This window comes from Canis lupus, chromosome 12 (genome assembly GCF_011100685.1).
Source record: "Canis lupus familiaris isolate Mischka breed German Shepherd chromosome 12, alternate assembly UU_Cfam_GSD_1.0, whole genome shotgun sequence".
Taxonomy (NCBI): Eukaryota; Metazoa; Chordata; class Mammalia; order Carnivora; family Canidae; genus Canis; species Canis lupus.
Genome location: NC_049233.1, coordinates 23355479 through 23379810, shown reverse-complemented (window position 1 = coordinate 23379810; position 24332 = coordinate 23355479). Strand labels below are relative to the sequence as shown.

Here is a 24332-nt window from a genome sequence, read left to right as displayed (position 1 = left end):
AGAGCATTCAGAATGTAGTTTGGTGCTTCTGTTTCTTTTTACTGTCAGCCCATTCATCATGGAACGTGAATCTTTTGATTCATATTTTACCTCTTGTATACTTTCATATTGTCACTTTTTAAAACCAAATAATAATAATTAATTAATTCTCTCGTTCTTTCAGTGTGGGTGAGCTTCCAGTTGCTCTAGGTAGTTCACATCGATGGATGTGTTTGGAAAATACAAAACCCTGCTTTCTAGAAACAATATTCACCACCAACATTACAATTGTGTTTTGAGTGGTAAACTGTATAAATTTTGCTGGATTTTTGGTGGTTTATATTCTCTGGGTTTGAATGTATATACATGTGCTAAAGCAACTCTTTTTAATTTTTGTAGAATAAACTGTCGGCAAACATCATCTTAAATAAATAAGCACTCCTATGTTGACGGACTTATTTAACCCCTATGATGCTATTCATTGGCTTTCACTTAGCAATTTTCCAAACAAGCATGTATCATAAATGGCAATGGGAGAAGGGTATGTGGCATTAGTGTACTGTATGAATGGCAACTGGCAAAATATAGCCTATGGATCTTGTTAGATATGTAAGCGGATATGAAAATAGTCTGGCCGGTCATTGTGTTCTCTTTTTAAATGCAATTTTCATAGGTGAATTGTTTGGTACAGATGTGTATTTTAAATTTACTTATGTTTGTTCCCAAACTCTCTTTTCCACTTCACAGGAGAGAAATAGTGTCTGTGGTTTAGGATAAAGGAATAGTCTTCACTAGAGAAAAGTGTCAACTTTCTGACCTCAGCATGTTTTAACATGTATCATTCTATCCCGTTTGACAAATCTGGATCTGCTTTCAATGAGCTAACCTTCCTTCCTTCACTTTTGTTTTTTTGTTTGTTTTTTGTTTATCCAGTGATTAAGAGAGTCTTTTCTACCACCAAATAAGAATGTAATTATTTTTATGGAGTCATATATTTTAACCTGGCAATACAGATTTTGTTAGAAATGATAATAAAGATGATTGATGAATCTCATGGTATTTAGTTGGTATAACATTCAAAATAAAGAGTAAATTGAAAGGACCAAATATTAATATGAGTTTTAAAAAACTAAAATTGTATATATTTTTCTGATTATTTGCCCCTTTATTTGTTTTTCTTCTAAGCCATTTATAACTGCAGTGGGTTATAGTACACTGTAATATATGGTGAAACAATGCTTAATAAGTCCCAAATCATCAAATATAAACAAGGCAGCGATATCTCCTATAAAAAGCTTATACTTAAGGAATATGAAACATGTCTGTATATTCCTTTTCATCTGTTTTGGGAGGGCAGTTTTGGTAGTAGAAAAGGTTGGAATATGGAATGATCCAGCTGATCAGTTACAATTATTTTAAAATATGATTGTAATAAAAGGATGACCTTGCATGCTAATACAAATGTTATATAATATTAATTCAAATTATGAATACAATCACCTGTTTGTTCATAAAAATTTCCTTAGATAAGAAATGGCATCAATATTAAATAAGTGAATATAACATAAGATTTACTAAGATAAACATTGGAGGACTGAGTTCTAGAAGAATGAGCAGAGTCCAGAAAGTGTAGTATCCTCTATACTAGGAGCATCATAGAGGAGAATGAGAGTATTGAAAGGTCAACTTTGCTGAGTAATAATAAAATAAAACAGAAAAAAACCACATCCAGGAAAAACAAACAAACATGGTGTTGTGTTGTTGAGGGCTTGGGAATTGAATTCTTGACTATGGATTGAAATTTGTTCTCTCCCAATTATTTATAGTGGGCTTTTGGACAAGTTATAGAAACTTAGAGACATAAGTAAGGTATGAGGTTAAATGAAGTATGTGTCAAACCAATGAGAGTTAAAGAAATTATCATGCCTTTCATCAACAGGTAATTCAGCAAGATGATACTTAGTGAAGAGATAGAGTTAGATTTTGATCCATTCATACAGTCTTTCATTCAGTATTTCTTAGAAGACTTCTTTGGGTCAAGCATTGTTTGTGTTAGATGCTAATTAACCATTGCTGATCAAACCCTTAATTCTCCAGCCTATTCTCCACCCTTTTGGATACTGCTGAGAAACACTGTATTAATATACTAGCTATGAACTATTCTCTAAGTACAGAACCGTAGGATGTCATTACATAGGTGGTATGGACATTGAGCAAAGATTTATAATGAGTTTTAGGAGACAGAGATCTGTTACCACCTAGCTGTCATCACCCAATTTCTTATTCTTAAATTAGGGGTATTAATATTTGACACCTCCCTAGGATTGCTCTTTGAGGTAACTGAGATTACCTTGTGAATATTTGTGAGCATCATTAGGAGTGCAAGGCTATATAAATATAAGTTTTATTCCATTATTCACTCCAACATGTCCCATGGAATTTACTAGTGCAATTATAATTCAAAGCAATAGGATATAGGAATTTGAGTCAATGGACAGATCTGCACTGCAGCTTTATTTTGTGTGGTATATTTAATATAAAATTTTATTAAACTCTTTGAAAATTTGCCCCCTTAAGGGGTTAGGTTAAATAGCCTGGATTAGAAAACTGAAATTTTATAATAACAGCTGAAATTCTAGCTTTCCACTTTATTATACTAATATCTCACAGGGGATTCCAGACCAGTAGATGACTTGACATAATATGAATTCAATACTTATCTCCATTATGCAGGTGCATGCTTTAGATTGGATCCTAACAAACTCATGTCTCAGGTCTTTTTTTGAGGACTATCGGGTTTTTTTTTTTTCATCTAAATTTCAAATATAAAATTAATTGTTAATGAAAAAATTGCATGATGATTGTTACTTAGAATTTTAAATATTGACTTTCAGAATAGAAAAATATATTTTTGAATGATTGGTTGGAGCATTTATCATAAAATATGGAACTCCTCAAGCAGAGTCTGGAACAGTGCAACCTAGTCAAACACATGAACATTTCTGCAGCAAAGCAATAAATATTTATATAAAGTGGAATAAATAGAGACTTTAAATTGCCTCAAATCAGCTAATTTCCAGTTCTTCTGCCAAATTAACTTGAAGCCAAACATTCAGTTTTCAGAGCTTTTTGAATTTTGGACTTGTGTATCTGAGATTTCAGATTTCATAGCTTGGTGGCCTCAGATGCTTGGTTCATATTCTTGGGTGTTTATTCCCTCTGCTTCCTCAGTTACTTCATCTTCAATGTGAAGATAATTGTAGAACTTACCTCACTGGTTTTTATAAAGTACAATATGTTCATATTAATACAATGCTTAAAACAGCACCTGAATATAATGACTGCTATGTAAATCCTGTTTTATAATATCTACTTCATTTAAATTAGGATCAGAAAAGAACAAGTTTTCAGTGAATTAAATTCTGTTCTCTGTATAAATAAAAGTTGTGGCAAGTTTTAACATCCCAACTTTTAAGAGACTTATCCAGTCTGCAGGCATTTTCTACCCTGTTTTCCCTCTCACATGGCTGAGTCGGGAGAATGGACAAACAGAGCTAAGGGAGATATGTTCATATCAGTCTATGCTATTGCCCGTAGAAGTTTAGATAGAAAAGAGGTTTAAGTTATGACCAAAATAGCATCCTAAAAATGAGATTACCTTCCTTATTTAGGGAAAAGTTGATGAATGATCTCCCTGGGAGTGGATCTCTCTTAGGATCAAGATAGTGATATTTAAAAAAACAAAACATGAGTCATATGAAGTGGTGTCAGCATGAGCCAGACAGCCCAAGAGCACCATCCTTGCCAAGCTCCACAGGACAAAATGCCCCCAGGCATAGCTTATATTTTTCTTCACTGGCTTAGGTATGGGAGGTGAGGTAGAGATGAGCTCCTCACTCTCCTAAACTACCTCCTACTCCTGGGGAAAATAAACCAAAGATTGTTTTGAAGGATAAAGGCAAGGAATCATGCATTCTTTTGTCATGAGCTTCCTCAGACATGGAACCCATCTGGCCCTGGAACACAGAGTTCTAGCAGCCTTGGCTTCCATAGTCATTCCTGGATGGTCACGACCCTCTTTTCACTTCCTTAATCCTTTCTCTAGTTTAAGACCCCATGTTTCATATATTTATATCAGTGTTGACATGATTTCAATGAACTACTTGAAGATATTTTATATCTTCCGGCAACTTTTGAAACTTGTGAGTTCATTTATACAATTTATGCATTTTTTATCTTCTTATAACAAAATTTAAGCAATGAAGCATATCACAGGGAACATATATAAGTGTTATGATAGGCTATAATTGTGAGACACCTGTGCACAGTGCTTTGCAGTGAGATTTTTGTGATCCTGTCCTCTAGTATCCTAGATAACTGAGATTTTTGAGAAAGCTACCAATACTGAGAAACTAACTCCATCAAATGATAGTGCATTACTAAAAACGAGTTCTTTGAATAGATAATTCCTTAAGAAGGTTTTTGATGCTCAGTGGATATGGGCTATATGAAATAATACTCTATTTTACAAAGCCAGGTTATATAATAATATGCCTGACACTTACTGTCCTGAATTTTCAACATTCCATAATGTTCCCAAGAGGAATAGTTCTCTGACTTCATTTAGTGGGAAGGTTGCTGAAGGGAGAAAATATGTTCCCCTCCCTATTTTGAGTAAGAACAGACAGAGGTCTGTGGAAGGCTTTCTGCTGCATCATGGGTAGGGAGATTGTACTAAACAATCTATAAGAAGTAATAAAAGTGCTATTTTTTTTTTAATAAAAGAAAAACATTTCATTTGCTAACAGGAGAAAACAAATTCTTCTGGGGAAGACATGTTAGAAGTAATCTTTCTCATGAACATGAATTTGTTTTATTTACTTGACCTTTATAATGTCATAAACATAGTTCTTATGTGCCTGCAATTTCTCAGTCCTTCCTATTTTCCTCCCTTAGCTGTGCTAAATCTCATCACTGACTTCACCTGGAACTCTGGGGATTTCTATAACATATTCCTAATTCCTGTATGAACCCTTCTGTGTTCTAGTACCTGATACATGCTAGTAATCATTTTACAACCTTTGCTTTTTAAAACATTTTTGGATAGCCTTTCTATTTCAGATCCAGGAATTTGTATGAAACCACAGAGGTTATATTGCTTTTGAACTAAAGGTTTTTGGTTTGTGGAATTTCCTTCAACTGGAGACATGTATGAGTCTGTGGTTCTAGTGTTTTCCCAGTTTTATAATATCCTACTTGTTTGTTTTCTATTTCAAAGCTGGAGAATTTACCATTAATTTCCATATTTTATAAAGGACTAATTTTTTTCTTTCTTTTTTTTTTTTCTTCTCCAGTTGAAAGAGACAAGGATTTTTCTCACCAGCGAAGGCATTACAAAGAATTCCGATTTGATCTGACTCAAATTCCTCATGGGGAAGCAGTGACAGCTGCTGAATTCCGGATATACAAGGACCAGAGCAATAGTCGATTTGAAAATGAAACGATTAAGATTAGCATATATCAGATCATCAAGGAATACACAAATAGGTAATGACTTTATATCTAACTTACTATGCAAACAAAGGTTAATTGTAGTAAAAATCCATTGATAATCTATGAGATCTATCAAATTATGTCTTCTTTGGATGTAGTGATATTGAAAACCAGGTATAGACCCATTGAAAGTAAGCATAATTGATATGAAAAGTGCTTTCTACATTCCCTAGCTTTTCCTTCCTCCTGACACAAATCTGAGTACTAGATGGTCTTATGTTTCCCCATATTTGCTTTGCAGGCTCTTGTCTCTTTTTGTAAATGAGAAAATTTTCATTTTAGTCTGCACACATAAAATTGATAATTAAAATGATTTAAATAACTTGGTATTTTGTAAGTTAGAGAAAAGCAGCTTTATTTCTTTCTGGCATTAAGTATAAATTACATCTGTGTTGTTATGTGTATTTTGATGTAAGGCATTACATTTGCAATAGTTTCTGAGCATTAACCTGTATGTCTTCTGTTTATAAAATGGTTAATTCAAAATGGTGCAAAAATGGACAGTGACAGAAATACTACATATATGAAAACTTCAGTTGATAATTACCACAAATGAATCATCAAATAGAAGAGTTGAAAAGAAAGCTTAGTGGAGTTCTCTGACCTTTCACTTGGTGAAGAAATCTCTTGGGCAACACCTTTATAGGTAATTAGCCACCTTTTTTGGACAGCTTTTCCATTGTTTTTTTTTTTTTTAGCTCTTATTGGTATATCATATTGAGGTGATAATCTGTCTCTCTAGTAACTTCCAATAATTAGATCTAGATCTTCGCTTTGGTGAAATAGTATATCTTTCTTTGATGAGACAGATATTTAAAGACAACTATCTTGTCTCCTCCAAGGCTGCTCCCTCTCCTTGTTGAATATTTCTACTCCCTGATATTTAGATTTTTCCTGGTCTTTGAGAGTGCCAGAGTTCCCAATGGGTGCTCAATGGGACAATAGCCCTTTGCAATGCTCAATGAAGAAAAAAGAATAAAAAGCTTCTGAGGTCAAATGCATTTGAAAACCCTACCTGTTAGACCATTCTCTAGGAGATTCACAATGCACATCAGAATATTAAAGTCTTGGAGATGCTTTATCGTAAAGTAACCTAATCTTCCTCAAAATTATTTGACTACAGAATCTTTTCCTTGGGGTGCATAATATTTAATACCCATGAAACACTGTTTCAGCTGGACATACCTTAATAAGTGCTGATCTTATTTTAAGAGCAGTAATTCGAAGGCAGAAAAATCTGTGTTCCTTTCTCAGCTTGAACACTTACTAGCTATTTGTCTATTGGTGGATTTTTGTTTGTTTAAATCTCAATCCAGTGGTTTCATTTATAAAATGAATATACCAAATTTTTTTTAAGATTATTTATTTATTCATGAGACACACACACACACACACACACACACACACAGAAAGAGAGAGAGAGAGAGAGGCAGAGACATAGGCAGAGTACTCTCCCATGCAGGGAGCCAGAAGTGGAACTCCATCCCAGTACTCCAGGTTCACGCCCTGACCCGAAGGCAGATGCTTAACCACTGAGCCACTCAGGCATCCCAATACCAAGTTTTTTGGTTTGTTTGTTTTTGTCAGAGACAGAGCCTGGCATAGTACCTTATTTTTAAAATACTAAATAATGATGATGTCTTTTAAAATTAAGTGATCAGAGGGGCGCCTGGGTGTCTCAGTCTGTTGAGCATCTGCCTTCAGCTAGAGTCATGATCCTAGGGTCCTGGGATAGAGTCCTGTATAGAAGTAGGGAGTCTGCTCTATTAAATATAAAATCCAAGAAAATGAGATTAAGTGAGGAGAATTAAAAGTTATACTTCAAATATTATTTAATTATATTGCCATAATAACAAATATTTTATTTATAATTTTCTTTTTCTATTTGTTTCCACCCTTGGACTGTGAGCTCTTTAAAGAAAGGATAATGTCTTAAGTAAGTTTTTTTTATTTAATCCTCTAATTTGCTTGTTAGGAATTAAAATTTTGAAATTATTATTACCCAGGATTGGGATAATACTCAACATATCTTAAAATACTTGAATTATCTCCATTTTTGGTCATTCACAATATTTATGCATAAAGAATTTGTACTTGGTTATTTCATATCCCAAGTGTGTTTTTTTTTTTTTTTTTTTTTTTTTTTACCAGTGCACCAGTCTCTATCCTCTGGAGTATACTTACTGATTGTTTCAATATAGATACAGACCTTACAATGATCACAATTTAAAGTCCTGACTTTTACTTAGGTCTATCATTGTATATGTGTAGGATATTTTTGAATGTTATCCACTGAACTAGCCATCCATTTTGCTTTCTTTCACCTCTTTTCTCTAAGTATGTGAACTACATGACTTAAGACATAATAAGCATAATAGAAATAAAGGACTACCAGAAGAGATTATAGATAATAATTTAGAGACTCCTTCCTGATGAACCCTTGCTGGTTTTTATGAACAATACATTTAGGAATATTTTTGGATGCTGATAGTTAGCTTATCGGACTTCACAGTTTTGAGAATTTCAACTTTAAAAAAATGGGACATTTGTTTATTTTGAAACCTTGCTATTTTTCTATACCTGATTTGAAAAATACTACTCTTAGTGTTTCTACACCTACATCTGCATGCTTTTTCAGTACTCTTGAGTATAATTTGGCTAAGTCTTTACTTATTTTAACATGTGTTTAAATCTATTCTAGATCCAAGATTTCCTAATATCCTTAATATTTTCCCTAAGTCTTTGAGAAACAATTTCTAACATCTAAAGTGCATGTATGTCTTCAATTGATACTCTCTTCGCTTGCCATTCTAAACTCTAGGATGGTATAAATTGTATAGGTTGCTATCCACCTTACTAAATAGCATTTGTAAAAGTTCAATTCAGTAAATTCAATTCCATATTAATTCAATCCTCTTAATTTGACTTTCTGGAAATCTACTATCATGTATTGTTGCTGAACCATCCTGTAGGTTTATGCTATACTTACTAGTTTCTGTGAGTTTTGTTTTTGCTAATGTGTCTAGAATTTCTACCAGTTATCTTTTTCAATCTCTGAAACATACAAACTCATGCATGTATTTCAATTTTATGTACTATTGATCCGCTGAGAGAATCATGCATGTATCTCAATTTTATATAGTGTTGATCTGCTGAGAGAATCTTTGGCAAAATGCTTTCCTTGTCTTTGAAATAGGCATTTATCCATTACTGGAGTTTCTTTAATCAGCAGTGTACAAAAATTCAGTCCTGTGCCCTGTCTTGTCTATACATCCAGGATTCACTTTTTGCACTCCACTTTTTGTTCCAAAGAAATATATAAATATATTTAAGGGGTGCATGACATAGAAACAGTAAATGTGCCTCTTAGAATTTCAGGTGATTTGGGGAAGAACTAGTGATTATCACAGTACAAAGACCATAGTTGATACTTTATAAATATATTGGTCAATATATACTCGCATAGCTCAATAGGAGCATCTGTTTTATTTGAGTTTAGAGGATTGTATACATAAGGTAAGCAAAAATAGGTGGTTATTATAGTACTAATAGTTCCCATTTACTGACACCAGTTTTTATGTGATGATAAAGTAAGTAATATGATGCCAGGTGCCTTTACTTAATAAAAAAATCACCTGATCTTTGATTCAATAAAGGAATTGGTCCATTTTTAAGTTTAATGAATATCACCCAGTTTAAGTTAATGAATCAGTTTAAGTTAATGAATATCACCCAACTTAACAGTAACACCATGGAAGCTATCTGTGAACTTGTCCCTGACAGCAAATGTTAAATAAATAATTAAATTCTTCTTTGAAATTTCTTAGAGATAGGAGACTACTTATTTATAAATTTTACAGAGATATCAGAGATGTAGACAAATTGGACAAAGAGTCACATATAAAAGTTTATTACAGTATTTTTGTTTCAAGCATATAAACTGAGGACATTTTAGTGTTAAATAGAAGGTAAAAAGTCACACTTCATTTTTTGGAAAATAGAGATGTATACTTTATATAGCAAGTAGAAATTGTGTTTTAAGCATATTTGATAACAGTAGAAGGTTCTCAGACTATAACATTAATTGACTAAAGTATGAGACTAATTATGCTTATTTTAAATAAATTCACGTGGAAAACAGATTGAAAGGAAGCACTCAGTGTTTATTGGAAGCTTGTGGATTTGAAATTTTAATTCCTACCCCTTTGTGTACACTCTAAATTTTTATAACCAACATTATTTCTATAATCAGAAACAAGCATAATTATAGTTGAGAGAGAGAGACAATAATGAAACAACTTCATGCTACACATTTCTTCATAAAATAGCCTTCCCAACTCCTTGAGGTAGAGGCAGGCAAAAACCAAACCAAAATGAAAATAAACAAAACATTAGTATTTAACAATAAGTGGCTCTTATTTTTAATTAAGCCATAGAAGTCTTTTTTTCCCATAGAAAATGAAGTAGATAAATAAATATATATCTTTTCTTTCTTTTATACTATGGGAAGTTTTTCGGCCAACTAGAAGCCTTGATTTTAATTCTCTGAAAGTGGGGAGGAACAGATTAAAAATACTTCATATATATATCATATGATCACAATTAAAATAGAATTTCGATTTTAAAACGTGCCTTTGAACTAGGTATTATCTGTAAATGATGAATCACTAGATTCTACTCCTGAAACCAATATTATACTATATGTTAACTAGCTAGAATTTAAATAAAGACTAAAAAAAAGTACTTTTGAAATCCAATTATTATTATATTTTGCTTAGTATTGTTTATCTATGGCTTCATATATTTCTTAAATCAAGATCTAAAATGGAAGTTGGAAAAGAAACTAATACTTCTGGCCATTTTCAAAGCTAGGACCACCTCTTAAAATTTCTATGTAAAACTTCTGTCTTCAGACTTGTGGGTTTTATTTACTTAGTGTTTTGAATTAAATTCAGAAACAATCAAAATGTCAGTGCAGACTATATTCTTTAATACAGTGCATTCAACAATGCATATGTGTGTGTGTGTGTGTGTGTGTGTGTATGTATATATATTAAACAAACATAAAGCTCACTTTCCCTAATGTATTATTGAGGAGTGTTATGGTGGGGATTCTTAAGGTAACTAGACTGATGTTTTATAGATATGTTTTATATTCAAGACATTGTCTGATCTAAAAACCATCTAGTATATGAATTTCTTTTTTAAAAAAGATTTTAATTTATTCATGAGATACACAGAGAGAGAGGCAGAGACACAGGCAGAGGGAGAAGCAGGCTCTCTGTGGGGAGCCGTACATGGGATTCGATCCCAGAACCCCAGGATCACAACCTGAGCTGAACGTAGATGCTCAACCACTGAGCCACCCAGATGTCCCTAGTATATGAATTTCTTGACAGTGTTAGGCAATAAACAATTTTTAAAAGACCCATTATGTCATCTCTTTCACATGTATTTATCTTAGTGAGACTTAAAAGTCTTAAAATAATATATTCCAGTTCTACCATTGCCCCCCTCCCCCATTTATTCCTACTCATATTTAAATGTGTGCAATTTAGAGGAGTGTTCTGATATTTATCCAGATATCTATTTTTCTTGGTACAAAGTTAACACACTTTGCATCATTCCACTTATTTAATCTTCTCATATAAGGCTGACAGCCCCCAATCCTATATAGAAGGCATTGCTCTTCAGTCACACCTCATATATCTGGCATGATTGGGAAATGAGGTTTCCACATGATTGAATTTTCCAGATAATTCGGCTAAGGTCGGCATGCTTTCGCTGAGCGCCTACCATGTAGCAAACACAAGGGACGTGAGGCCGAGTAAATAAAATCTCAAAAGCTCATAGCCTGAGGGCCAGGGGCTGTGGTGGGCCCACCGCACACAGACTTTAATAACTGGAATACAACGTGCTAAGCACTATGATGTAAGTATGCATGAAGTGTGGTGGAAACACAAACGAAGGGGAAATTAATTCTTCATGTGGGAAGGTGAGGGACCTTCAGGGAAGCCACTGAGAGGAGTGCACCCTTGAGCTGGGCCTTTCAAGATGAGTGGACATTTTCTATAGCCAAAGGGAGAGGAGGGGGAAGGGGAGTAAGAGGGCCAGAGAGAGACACAGAGAGAGGGGTGTGTCCTAGAAGAACTATTCCTGAGTAGTAAAATGTTTAAATGTATAAAGAATTAGAAAAGACAAAGCTATCAATGCCAGTATTACTGCTACTAAGAACAGCAGCCAACAGTTATCCATTTAACGGGCACTCACCATGTGTCTGGCACTGTGTAAGTGCTGTCCTTGAATTATTTTTTTTCACATATAGAGGCACACATATGTGTATATATGTATAAATGTGCTATGTATAATTCAACCTTTTCCTCATGTTCTACTCTGAATATGAATTTTTGTAGTCCATTGTAAAAACATTTTAAGCTAGCCTGCTTGATGTCATTAGCCACCTTTACTACTTGGATATATTTAGTTAAGCTGTCATCATTCCAGTTCACAGTCAGCTTCAAATTTACATCATCTCCCCCATCCTGCTTCTCTAAGATTTGTGATTCTTCTGTGGACATACTTCAGAATGTACATTGACAATTTCCACTCGGGAAGATTTCATGGGCTCTTGAGAGCAGTATAGCAGAGCAAGATGCTGGATGCTTGATGCCGTTTTCTCTAAGTATACAGGATAGCATACAAGCATAGCTTGCAGGGATTTGTGCTCTCTTTCAGTGGTTCTCAACTAGAGCAATTTGGGCCCCAGGGAACATTTAGCAATGTTGGGAGACATTTTTGACTGTCACAATTGGTGAGGGTGAGAGGATGGAGAGCTAAAGGAATCCAGTGGGTAGAAATGCTGAGGTAGTGGGAGACACGATTAAACCTTCTACAATGGACAGGGTAGCTCTTCCACACAATAAAGAATGATCTTTATGTCCATAATGGTGAGATTGAGAAATCCTGCTCTATTTAAAGTTTAAGTTGTAAGTTTAAAAATGTGAATAAAGTGCCAGTAAGTCCATTTTCCTTTGACAAATTTCATATTTGGAATCCTAAGTGTCATAGCATGGAAGAGCTTTTTGAGTTCTAAGAGCTCTGGGGGCATGGTGCTTTGGACACGTGGCTCATTGATTAGGAAGAATTAAAAGTGGTTGGATTATCTGTGTAATAGTCTTACTTCTTTGTTTCTTGTTAAATGAGGGAGCTTCCTGTGTGTATATATATCCAGTAGCACATGTTTAGATTCTCTGAAAGGGAAAATATGGGATGTGTAATGCTAGGAAACCTGTTAAACATTAATAATATCTTGGCAATTAAAAAAAAAATTCTGCAGAGAGAAAGTTGAATTTTCATAGTGGGAATTCAACTTGTTTTTCTATTTTTGTCATGCCTGTGATTCAATTTCATCTAATATTGCTATTTTACCAATTTGCATCTGTACTCTTGAAATGTTAATACAGCACTGAAGCAGATATTCTGAAAATTGATGCTCTATGAGACTTATAGAACTTTATTATTTCACATTTATTTTGGTAGGAAAAATCAGTTGCAAATAATCAGCTAAGAGTCAAATTCTAATACTTTTAAGCTAAAGCTGCTTATGAGAGAAACTTGACATAAATTCCAGAGAATATAATTTATTAATCTGTTGTCCTTTGTTAATTTGTTCCATACTAGAGTTGTACATTGGGTTCCTTAAATAGTGTTGTGGTATTTATGTCAAATGCCCAGAGAAAGATATATGCTTTCTCCTTGGGTGGCCATTTTTATATTTTTATTGGGCTTGATAAGCTATTCAAAGGCAAAGGGTGATGGAAGGAGGTGAAATACTTTTAACAGTAGAAATTTTGGAAAAACTAGAGATGTCTTATGGAAGTAGAATAATGCAACCTTTCCTCCAAAATTTATCTCTGTATCTTCCAGACAATTTCTGAAAGCTTTTCTTGATCAAGTTTAGTGCTTGGGGTTAGATTGTAGAATGATTATACTCTTGGTTAACTGTTTCTTCTTTCTATTATATTATATACAATGTATGTGTATACACAAATACACATGCATAAATAGAAGTAATTGAAATCATAACAATCTGAAGAATATTTCTCTTTAATTATCTCTTATTATTGATTATATAAATAATTTTACTTCCTTTTGATGTGTTCTCAACTTAATTTTTTTCCTCTAATTGATTTAGGGACAGATTATGGTTTATTATGGATTACATGCATTAATAAATGTTACTAAAGTTAAAGAGAATGAATGTGTACCTATATCCAAAATTTATAAGTACAGGTTATTAAAGAACTTTTGTAGTAATAATTGTATAAATCACTTCTGATCCTAATTATGCCACCAAGCATAATACATACAACTTATTATATACATACTTAAATGTGATTTGTATTGGTTAAAAAAATGCCAACCGTAGTAATTTGCATAGCATTTTTTATTTATGTATCCTTTCATCCTTGCAATATATTTTTGAGATAGATATTATTTTAATCTTTACTTAAAGAAGAAAAAAAACAAGTTCAAACAGGTAATTTATTTTTTATTTTTATTTTTTTAAAGATTTTATTTATTTATTCATAAGAGACAGAGAGAGAGAGAGAGAGAGGCAGAGACACAGGCAGGGGGAGGAGCAGGATCCATGCAGGGAGCCTGACGTGGGACTTGATCCCGGGTCTCCAGGATCAGGCCCTGGGTTGAAGGCAGTGCTAAACCGCTGAGCCACCCGGGCTGTCCCAGACAGGTAATTTAAAGGGAATAATTATTCTAAGCAAAGTCTGCATATAGCAAGTTATTGTTGAAATGAAGCAGATACCAACTCCACCTACAACTCTGATTCTTTGCTTTATAAAGGTACACTTATAATGAGGCTTCTAAGAGGATCCACGAGTTCTATACCTTCTGCTCAAGTAATAAGATACCAATGAGAAATGTTTGTCATATTTAGAAACAAGGAAGAGAATTGATTTGCTAATAAGTCTGTGAAACAGTACCCTTGATAAAACAGATTCCAGCAAAAAATGAATGTGAGTTCCTTCCAAAGACTCATACAATACATGTTAGTTTTTCCAATTTCCTTTGCTAAGAAGTAATTTCTTTTATAAACAATTTTAACATGTGAACCCAAGGATAGTGTTATAGAGAGATAACCAAACATATGCTTATTTTGGGAGATTTTCAGTATATTCACATCTCTTCTTGTGTTGAAAATAGTGTGAGATATTTTATCTTCAAATATGAATTTAAGTGGGTCATATAAATATCCTCATGTTTCTTGCATTAACTAAAAATTCCTTTACTTGATTCTGTCTGCCCCTATTGCCCCAAATCCTATTCTATTTTCCTTTTCCTTATCGTAGCCAAACTCACTGATATAAAATTTTTCTTTAAATCTCTTTGCTGGGATGCCTGGGTGGCTCAGCAGTTGAGCGTCTGCCTTTGGCCCATGGCATGATCCTGGAGTCTCGGGATTGAGTCCCACATTGGGCTTCCTGCAGGGAGTCTGCTTCTTCCTCTGCCTATGTCTCTGCCTCTCTTTCTCTCTCTTTCTGTGTCTCTCATGAATAAATAAATAAAATCTTAAAAAAAATAAAAAATAAGTACATCTCTTTGCTTTCTTATATTTATTCACTTCTCAATTCCTGCAATTTGATTCCCATAATTCCACTCAACTGATCATCCAGCAACAGCCTCCTTGTTACCAAATCTTATGGATTACTTTTTCATTCTTTGATCCTGCCTACCACTTCCTGTTTAATATTTGAAATATCCCAACTAGGGAAGTGTGTTAGTTTGTGAGAGCTGCTATAACAACTTGTCAAAAATGTGGATGGCTTAATATAACAGAAATTTGTTTTCTAATAGTTCTGGAGGCCAGAGGTCCAAAGTCAAGTAGGGTCACATTCCTCCAAAACCTCTATGAGAGGATTCCTGCCGCTTGCAATTTCTGGTAGTCTCAGATGTTCTTTGGCTTATGTCAAAGTAATTCTTATCTCTGCTTTTGTCTTCATATAGTTATCTTCCCTCTGAATGTGTCTATTTATATCTCTTTTTCTTATAAGGAGAGCAGCCATAGTGGATTAGCCCCACCCTAATGATCTCATCTCAACTTGATTATAAAGTAAAGACCCTATTTTCAAATAATCACATTTACAGGTGCCAGGGATTAGGACTTCAGCATATTGTTTTGGAGGACACAATTCAATGCATGCCAGAGTATGTGAGTCAGTATTGGATAAGAGAAGTAGAATCATGTGACTGATAAAGAATAAAGGACTTATTACAGTGATTTGTCTTTTTGTAATTGTGGGACCTAGTTAAATAGTTCATTTGATTCTGTTGCTTCTGCATCTGGTGGTAGGTCTGAAGTTTGTAGGACAGGCAACTGGGAAGGGAAATGGAGGTGGAGTAGAGAGCATGAGGAGAATTAAAACTTGGGAGAATAATCTGGAACTCCAAGGACATATTGGAAAGCATTCTACTTCTCAGAAAGTCCCAGCTTCAACGATGAGAGTGACCTGAAGGGTAAGCTGGTAAACTTCACCATGAGCTCCACATACCCCTTGCTTAGGATGTGGGGAAGGTGAAGGGGATGAATTGTGGCAGGAGGAATTGTGGGCCAGGATTTGGAGAAACTGATGTTACTGACATCCAGTGGAAGCTGAAAGAGCAGCAGATCCAGTTGTTCCTCACAGTAGGATGAGCCAGCAGATCAGTGACAATGCATGTGTGCAGGAAAAAAACCTGGCACTTTACCAATCTTCCAAGCATAAACTTGGCTGATGCTTCACTTCAACTCCTGCACAAATTTCTTGTATGGCTAACCTTAACACTGAACCAAACAGGGAAGAGAATTCTCGGAGTTTCAGTTTCCGTTTAGCTGATTTGACAAAGTATAAAGCCACCACAGTCCATCTTTGTCAAACTGACACCAATAGATACATTTTAAAACCATTCATACTTTCCAAAAAATATAGTAGTAAAATCATTCTCTGCTTATTTATCTGTCTTTGGATGTTGTTCATTCCTCTCCTACCTGGGTCATATTGCCCCTTTGATATCCTGTCACTTCAATATAAATATGAGGTTAGCTACTATCATAACTACTTATACTAGGTGGTAGGCAGATGGAGAAGGGAAAAATTGGTTCATATGAGTACTGATACATTAATATCAAAATAAGAAAATAATATAACTATTACCTCACTTCTGTAACTGGTCACATAGTTGTTGCTAGTATTTATAACTTCCTTCTTCTGAAATGCATTCCATATCCTTTTTATTTTCACTAAGCACTACTGCCAGTCACTGTTCCTTACCTAGTGAGGTAAATTAGTTATTCATTCTTGAAGTGTCTGGACCATTAGCAGTAATGCCTACATTGAGCTGTAGTTTTCTATTGACTTTTATCATAGGACATGGAAATCCTAAGGAGTATTCCTGGTGATGTCTTATTATTTCAGATATGCTCTTTTCCCATATTGTGGTAGAACCAACCTAGTTTCCTTTTGATAAGTAGGATTGATCAACCCACACATTCTAGCAGCCCTTTACCAGCTTCTTGATTCACTGGCATGAGGACCCCAAAGTGACCATGTGGATGTCTCAATTTCTAACTTAATGGAACCACTGCTAAGGCTACTAATGATACTATTACACCATTGGGAACTAAGAGCTCTGGATCAACAGAGCCCAACGTTTTGAGGCCATACAGCAAAAATATTGCTAGTTGGATCAGGAAGAGTAAGAGGAGCTACTTCTGTTTCCACCCCTTGATTTCTAGACTCATGAAGGAGGACTATGAGAGAAATAATCCTATACTGTTTGCTGATATAGAGCATATAAGACTTCCTCAGGATATTTGTCCATTTTCATAAGATACTGACAACCAACTGGTGGCATAACTGAGTCTTTTTTTTTTAAGTTTTTATTTATTTATTCATGAGAGACACACAGAGAGAAAGAGAGAGAGAGAGAGAGAGAGAGAAAGAGAGAGGCAGAGACACAGGCAGAGGGAGAAGCAGGCTCCCTGCAGGGAGCCTGATGTGGGACTGGATCCCGGGACGTCAGAATCAGGCCCTGGGCTAAGGCGGCGCTAACAGCTAAGCCACCCGGGCTGCCCATAACTGAATCTTTAAAGAGGCCATTTCTCTGTCCTATTAGGCCATCTGCTATAAGGTGATGGGTAATATGGTGAGGCAAGAGAATTCCATGAACATGAGTCTATCTGCACTTCATTTGCTGTTAAATGAACTTTTTGGTCATCATCAGCAGCATTAAAATTCCATGGCAGTAAATAAGGCATTCTATAAGTTCATGAATAGTGATTTTGGCAGAAATCTTATGGGCAGAGAAGGAAAATTCATATCCAGAGTGCCTATTCTAATGAGAACAAGTACTGCCCTTCCATAATGTAAGTGGTTCAATACAATTGATCAAATACAAGGTAGCTGTCTAATCCCTCTGGGGAATGATACTGTGAGAATTTATTGTAAGGATCTGACCTTATGCAATTGTGGAAGGTAGTTAAATAGTCTATGTAAGGCTGTTTCTCTGCATTTAATACTGGGCTTAAGGTCTTTAGAGAAGACTGGAAGAAAAGGTGGGTGAGTTGGGGAAAGAAGGACAAAATAGAACCTGTGAGAATGATCTGGAAGCTATGAGGACAAATTGGAACCTATCTTCAAACCTCCACTTTCAGTGATACGGAAGATTTCCTACCTACCACATATTTCCTCATAGATGTATCCACACGCCTGACCCTGCATTCAGAGAAACTGAACCAGGAGATTTAGTGGTATCTGAAGGAGCTACAGGCTTAGCTATTGCCTCACACCCAAAAGGTGAACCAGTAGATTTTGACAGTATGCCTAAGCTGTAATAATACTTGATCATATGGAAGTATTCCAAGCACAAATATGGCTACTGCTTCACTTTCACTTACCCAAATTTCTTTTGTAGCCAACCCTACTCTAGAATCTTATGAGGTAGTTAGAGTTTAGTTAAATTGAGTCAATAAATGTTAAAGTGAATGAGTGAATAAATGAATGGATGGATGGATGGATTTCCAAAATGTCTCAGGTCACTCCTTGGCTCCAGTTCTACCATCTGTTTGAAGCTGATGACTCAGCCTAAATTTTTGATATTCCAATCTAAAAACCAGTGATCTTTTGGTATAAGGAGAGCAATCAAAATATAGTTTGGGACTAAAGGGAGCTTCCATGATATAAGAGAAAGTGTTCTGAAAATGAAATATGGAGAACAAGGATTTGGTCTCCCAAATGATGCAGTAACCGTAAGAAATCATTTGATTTTTCTTTAAAAATTTTCAACAATAAAATAACAGTTTGGCTCAGTAATTTATATCCCATTTAGTTTTAGTATTCTTTGATCAATTTTAGTCACCTTCAGAGGTAGAATCCCAGACTAGCTGATTTTACATCAGACATTCTTGGTCATTCTTTTTATTTTAGTTTTACAATGAGAATACTCCCTTTATTCAGGTATTCAGACAATAGAGAAAGTTAATATTTCCAATATTCAAAATTGAATGTATAGTGTGCTACTGGGTATGTTTGCATACTGTATATACTTGACTTTATGGAGAACACATAAACATGATATGATTATATAAAAATGGTATCTGCTTTACCCAAGTAAAAGATACAAAAAATTAGAGGAAGAAATTGAGTATTTATATAATGGACTCGTTTATAAACATAGATATATAATGAATACAATTAATAATACAAAAATTACTCATAATTATGTGCATATATTTTAATCAGGTCATAAAATATTAATACAGTCATATTCCTTTTTTACTCTCAAAATATACATGTGAAAACTTTCAAACTTTTTACATGCATGTTTGACATCATGTCCATCACTGTAACCATATTTTGAGTCATATATCACAAAATACTTTTCGATCTGTTATGATGCTCTCATTAGAACTATATTATCAAAAGCACCAGTATATACACATTTTTTTGTTATTGCTGTTTATTTTTAGGCTTTTCTAGATGGATAAATGTTGTATCCACAGTGCAATTTCTGACTCTTTGCTTATATAAGTGATTTTTAAGACAATGACTTACAAAGACAGCCAGTTATTGGATTTTCAACATAACACACCCGGGAAGAGTTACTGAATTTCCTTGTGTCTTCTTTTTCTCTGCCTCCTCCCTATCCTCTCTCCCTTGCTCTCACCCTCATTCTGCTCCTTCCCTTATAGTTGTTCTTCCTCCTTTCTCCTTGGTTACTTGTAACCAATTCTATTGCTAACATCTATAAGCATCCCCGAATAGCATCGACTCATGTCATTTGATGGTAATGTGTCTCCCCAAATAATACTTTCCCAAATTTCATAGGTCAAAATTTTCTCATTCCATTCATCTTTATTTTCAGATGAGTCATAAGAATGATGACAATTCAAAGTTCACTGAATTTTGGCTCCTGCTGTTCCATCCTTAGTGAAGTACTACCCTTCCTACCCTTCTGGTATTTTGAGACTCCTAAGGCACATATGCAAAACTCTTTCCTCAGTAAATTGAAAAGTGGTAAAATTATAAATCAGTATTTACAGCCACCAATTCCCCATGACTAGACACGTTTAAGCCTCTGGTCATGATTAAAGTAAGATCTGCTCAAAATATATTTGTACCAAACTATAAATATATCTACATACATACATATTATTCACTTTAAGTAACTATTTTCAATATGTTTATATGTTTCACAAGCTAGAAGTCTATATACATGCTATAAATACTTTATCTGTTAGATATAACTCTGTGTTTAATAACCGAATGATGACTTCATTTATCTGTATAAGAAATTATAATGCTAATTTATATTGTAGTCTAGATAAATATTCAAATTCCTTCTGAAAAAGAAAATACAAATTTTAGTGATTATGAATTATTTTAATCAGTATAAATTTACTTTCACATATTTGTTTTTGAAAACATTTCAATATGATAATTGCTATAACATAAAAAAAAAACACAGAACATTCACATCCAGAAAAATTTCTACCTATAAAAAATATATTTTGAAATAGTGTTATGGGTTGACTTGTGCTCCCCTCTCTCCCCAATTTATATATTGAAGTCTGAGTCCACAGTACCTCAGAATGTGACCTTATTTGGAAATAACTAAAGAGATAATTAAAATGAGGCGTTAGGGTGTCCTTATAAGAAGGGGAAACTGGAGGCATCTGAGTGGCTCAGTGGTTGAGCATCTGCCTTAAGCTCAGGTCATAATCTTGGGATGGAATCCCACATCAGGCCCCCTCAGGAGCCTACTTATCCCTCAGCCTGTGTCTCTGCCTCTCTTTGTCTCTTATGAATAAATAAATAAAACCTTAAAAAAGGGCGGGGGGAATTTGGACACAGAGACACACACACAGAGAAGATGATATGAAGACACAAGGAAAAGATGACCTACTGCAAAATAAGGAGGTGGGCCTGGAACAGATCCTTGCCTCATAGCTTTTAAAGAAACCAGCTTTACCAACACCGTAATTTGAACTTCCAGCCCCCAGAACTGTGAAACAATAATTTTCTGTTGTTTAAACCACCCAGTCTATGTACTTTTTTATGGCAGCCTTCGAAAACTAACACAACACTATTCTGAAATATTTGCTTGTACACATCTATGTACATGGACTTTATTGTTTTTGCAGGAATGGAGATTTTAATTTTAATTTCATTATTTTGATTGTAAAAAATATACAGAAATTATATCATGGATTTATTTCTGCTACAAATAAATATATTTTGCTGCATATATTTTTTCTCTCTACTGCATTCCCTTTAAGTGAATTAATATTTTAAAATATCTTTTATTAGCTATTTCAAGAATTTCTATAAAAACATCAAGTAAAAATAGTAAGATGAAGCAACTTTAACAGGTTTATTTTATACTATTCATAGGATATAGTATTTCTACTATTTCCAGTGATGTAAGTTCCATTTTCTACTGAAGTAATTTTGTACTTCAAAAGAAATCGCATTTAAGTTTCCACAGAATGGGTAGGGATTTATTTTTAAGAGACTGTTATGAAAAGTACTACATGAGTGAAAATTGCAGACTTGCTACCATTGTGTTGATTAGTAATAGACTTGATTCTTCCAAAGCATATTATATTGTCTGTAGGTAATGCAGAAGAGCTTTTATAAAAGGATAGAGGAAAAATGAAAGAATAGAATTTATCAGTCAAAAATAAAATAACTTTGCTCAAGAATAGGAAACTGTGGAGCTTAAGAAAGCAATAGAAACTTCAAAACTTTTCAGAGGGGAACTAGAAATGTATGGATTTTTCACACCCTATCACCGGCCTAGATTTTCCTTCTGATAAACTGCAAGTTCCATCTCTGAAATTCAGATATTTAGGGCTTGCTTGAATTCTTTGGCTGATACTTTTTCTAAATATATCGATTACAACTGAAACCATCTTCTTCACACACATGCTTGAAATTTGGGGACTTGGATGTGGATGGTTTGAAGATCTTTTTCTGGAAAAATAGCATAATTTAAAAATAATAGAAAATATTACCTGAATAACTACCTAAAGATATTTGTTAACTAGTGGAAATTGTTCTCAAATGTTACCTCTTTGTTCTTTTTGTTTTTCAAGTATTTGTTTATACCGTGCCAAAGGGTGGCATTATAAACTCTGCAGAGCTTAGTAGAACATTTATGCAATATTTCAAATTGAAAGCAGGTTTGACAGTAGGGTGGCACTTGAGTATTTCCCAGGCTACAAGGTGACTCATTCTGTTTAAGAAACTGATAATGTGATTAAATTATTCCAACAATATAGTTTCAAAGATATCAAATATTTCAAGAATTTAAGGATAATTTGTGTTTTCTTGGATTCCACTTACTTGGTGAGTTTTCCAAGTTAGGAAAAAGAGGGAGAATTCGATTGCTATCCCATCACACTATGAATATAATGGGTCCTTAAAATTCAAGTAATAACTAATGGACTATTTTCATTGCATGATAGTATATGCTTAACATATGTCTTTGGTATCTCAAACTGAGTCCTATATTAGATATGAAAAGGTATCTGCAACTCTCCTCTGTTAAACATTATTATTAAAATTGTGAAGGGGAAAAAAGTTGCATCATTGGGACTAGGATAGCTAGATGATTTAAATAATCATAATGCCTTTATTTTAACTTCTCTAGGTTAGTGAAAAAATGAATAAATCAAGTTGAAACAAAGAAATGAAGATGCAGTTTCTAAAACATTGGGAATCTTCACTCCTGTTAAAAATAGTTAAATTTTCAATTATAATAGAGTATTTGTCTTAAGAAATAATACACATATGTAATTTGGTTTTACTCAAAAATTGCTCTTTACATTTTGAAAGCCACATTTGAAGTGACTTGTGTGATGCAGATAGATGGCAAATGCAGTAGAATAGTATTTAACATAGCTGATTATGACATGGCTTTAGCTTTCCTCATATAAATATTATGTCCTTAAACAGATTCAGCACAGTATAAAAGGTCATAAAATGCATAATGGTATATTTCAATTCTACTTTGAGGAAGAGCCATTGTAAAGATTAAATGTTGGACATGTGTAACTTTTAGATCAGAGGCAGCTGTAGTAAGGAAATAATAAATAAAGCAGTTTGCTATCATTCAACAAATGCTCATACATTTGGAAATTTAATGCCAAAGTAAAGATTAATAAGAGTTAATCACAGTGACACTGTGGAGACTATCCTAAAACATACATGTTCATAATCATAGCTGTTACTATCCCCAGGGGTTTTATGCATGCAGAAGATGTTAAAGCTATTCAGGGTGCATCTGCTGCTCAATTCATGGGATTCATCCCATAATCTAGTGGTGCAGTCTGAGAGCCCCTCTTGGCCTTTGATATACATAATTGTATAATCAAAATGGAAAATGAAGTAAAAAATAAAAATACATATATATATATATATATATATATAAATGAAAAAAAAAGTGTAATAAAAATGAAAAAGAAGGGAAAAATGTCTCTGAAGCAGATGCTTGCATCACTTCCTGCTTGTGCTCCATTCCTTTGGCAATCCACATTAACCCACCCAAATTAGAGTACCTACTTTCCCTTCCATTTCTGCCTAGTTTAACCCTTGCTAGTGAACTTGCCAGCGAAGGCTCCTTACAGACAGGGGTTTCAGAGAACACTGATTCTCAGAGCCCAAATCCAGACCACTAAGTCAGTTTGTAAAGGCCAGTGAAGAGCAGGAAAATGGAAATTACTTTCAGTTATTGCTAATGTGCACCAGATTTGGGTTGGGGGCCCAACAATAAAAGGTTCTGTATTTTATTACTCATCACTTGAGTCACTTGTTCCCTTCATTCTTTAATTAACTTTTGTTATTTTAAAGATTTGCTTTTGGAATGTTTTCACTTAAGTATAGGAAATGATGATTTTCGTTCACACTTTTAAATTTTTGTTGTTGTTCTTTTTCTCCTTAGGGATGCAGATCTGTTCCTGTTAGACACAAGGAAGGCCCAAGCTTTAGATGTGGGTTGGCTTGTCTTTGATATCACTGTGACCAGCAATCATTGGGTAATTAATCCACAGAATAATTTGGGTTTACAACTCTGTGCAGAAACGGGAGATGGTAAGCAATGAATTTCAAATATTTTTTGTGGTGCTGGTTTTGACACATCGAGAGTTACAGCTTTCTATACAATTTAACCAAGATAGAATAGAATGTTTTATACTTACAATGTGCAAGGTAGCACCTGCCATAGGATAGTGCAACATATTAACT

The 24332-nt window shown here is 34.2% G+C and overlaps 1 protein-coding gene across 1 annotated transcript in view; it reads left to right on the top strand.

The window, feature by feature from the left end:
* The window catches only part of BMP5 (bone morphogenetic protein 5), a 112635-nt gene that overhangs the window by 52206 nt on the left and 36097 nt on the right, over positions 1–24332 (top strand). The window contains exons 2-3 of the mRNA XM_038554362.1: positions 5334–5526; positions 24031–24179. Coding sequence (XP_038410290.1) covers positions 5334–5526; positions 24031–24179 — 342 coding nt within the window. The remainder of the gene's footprint in view (positions 1–5333; positions 5527–24030; positions 24180–24332) is intronic.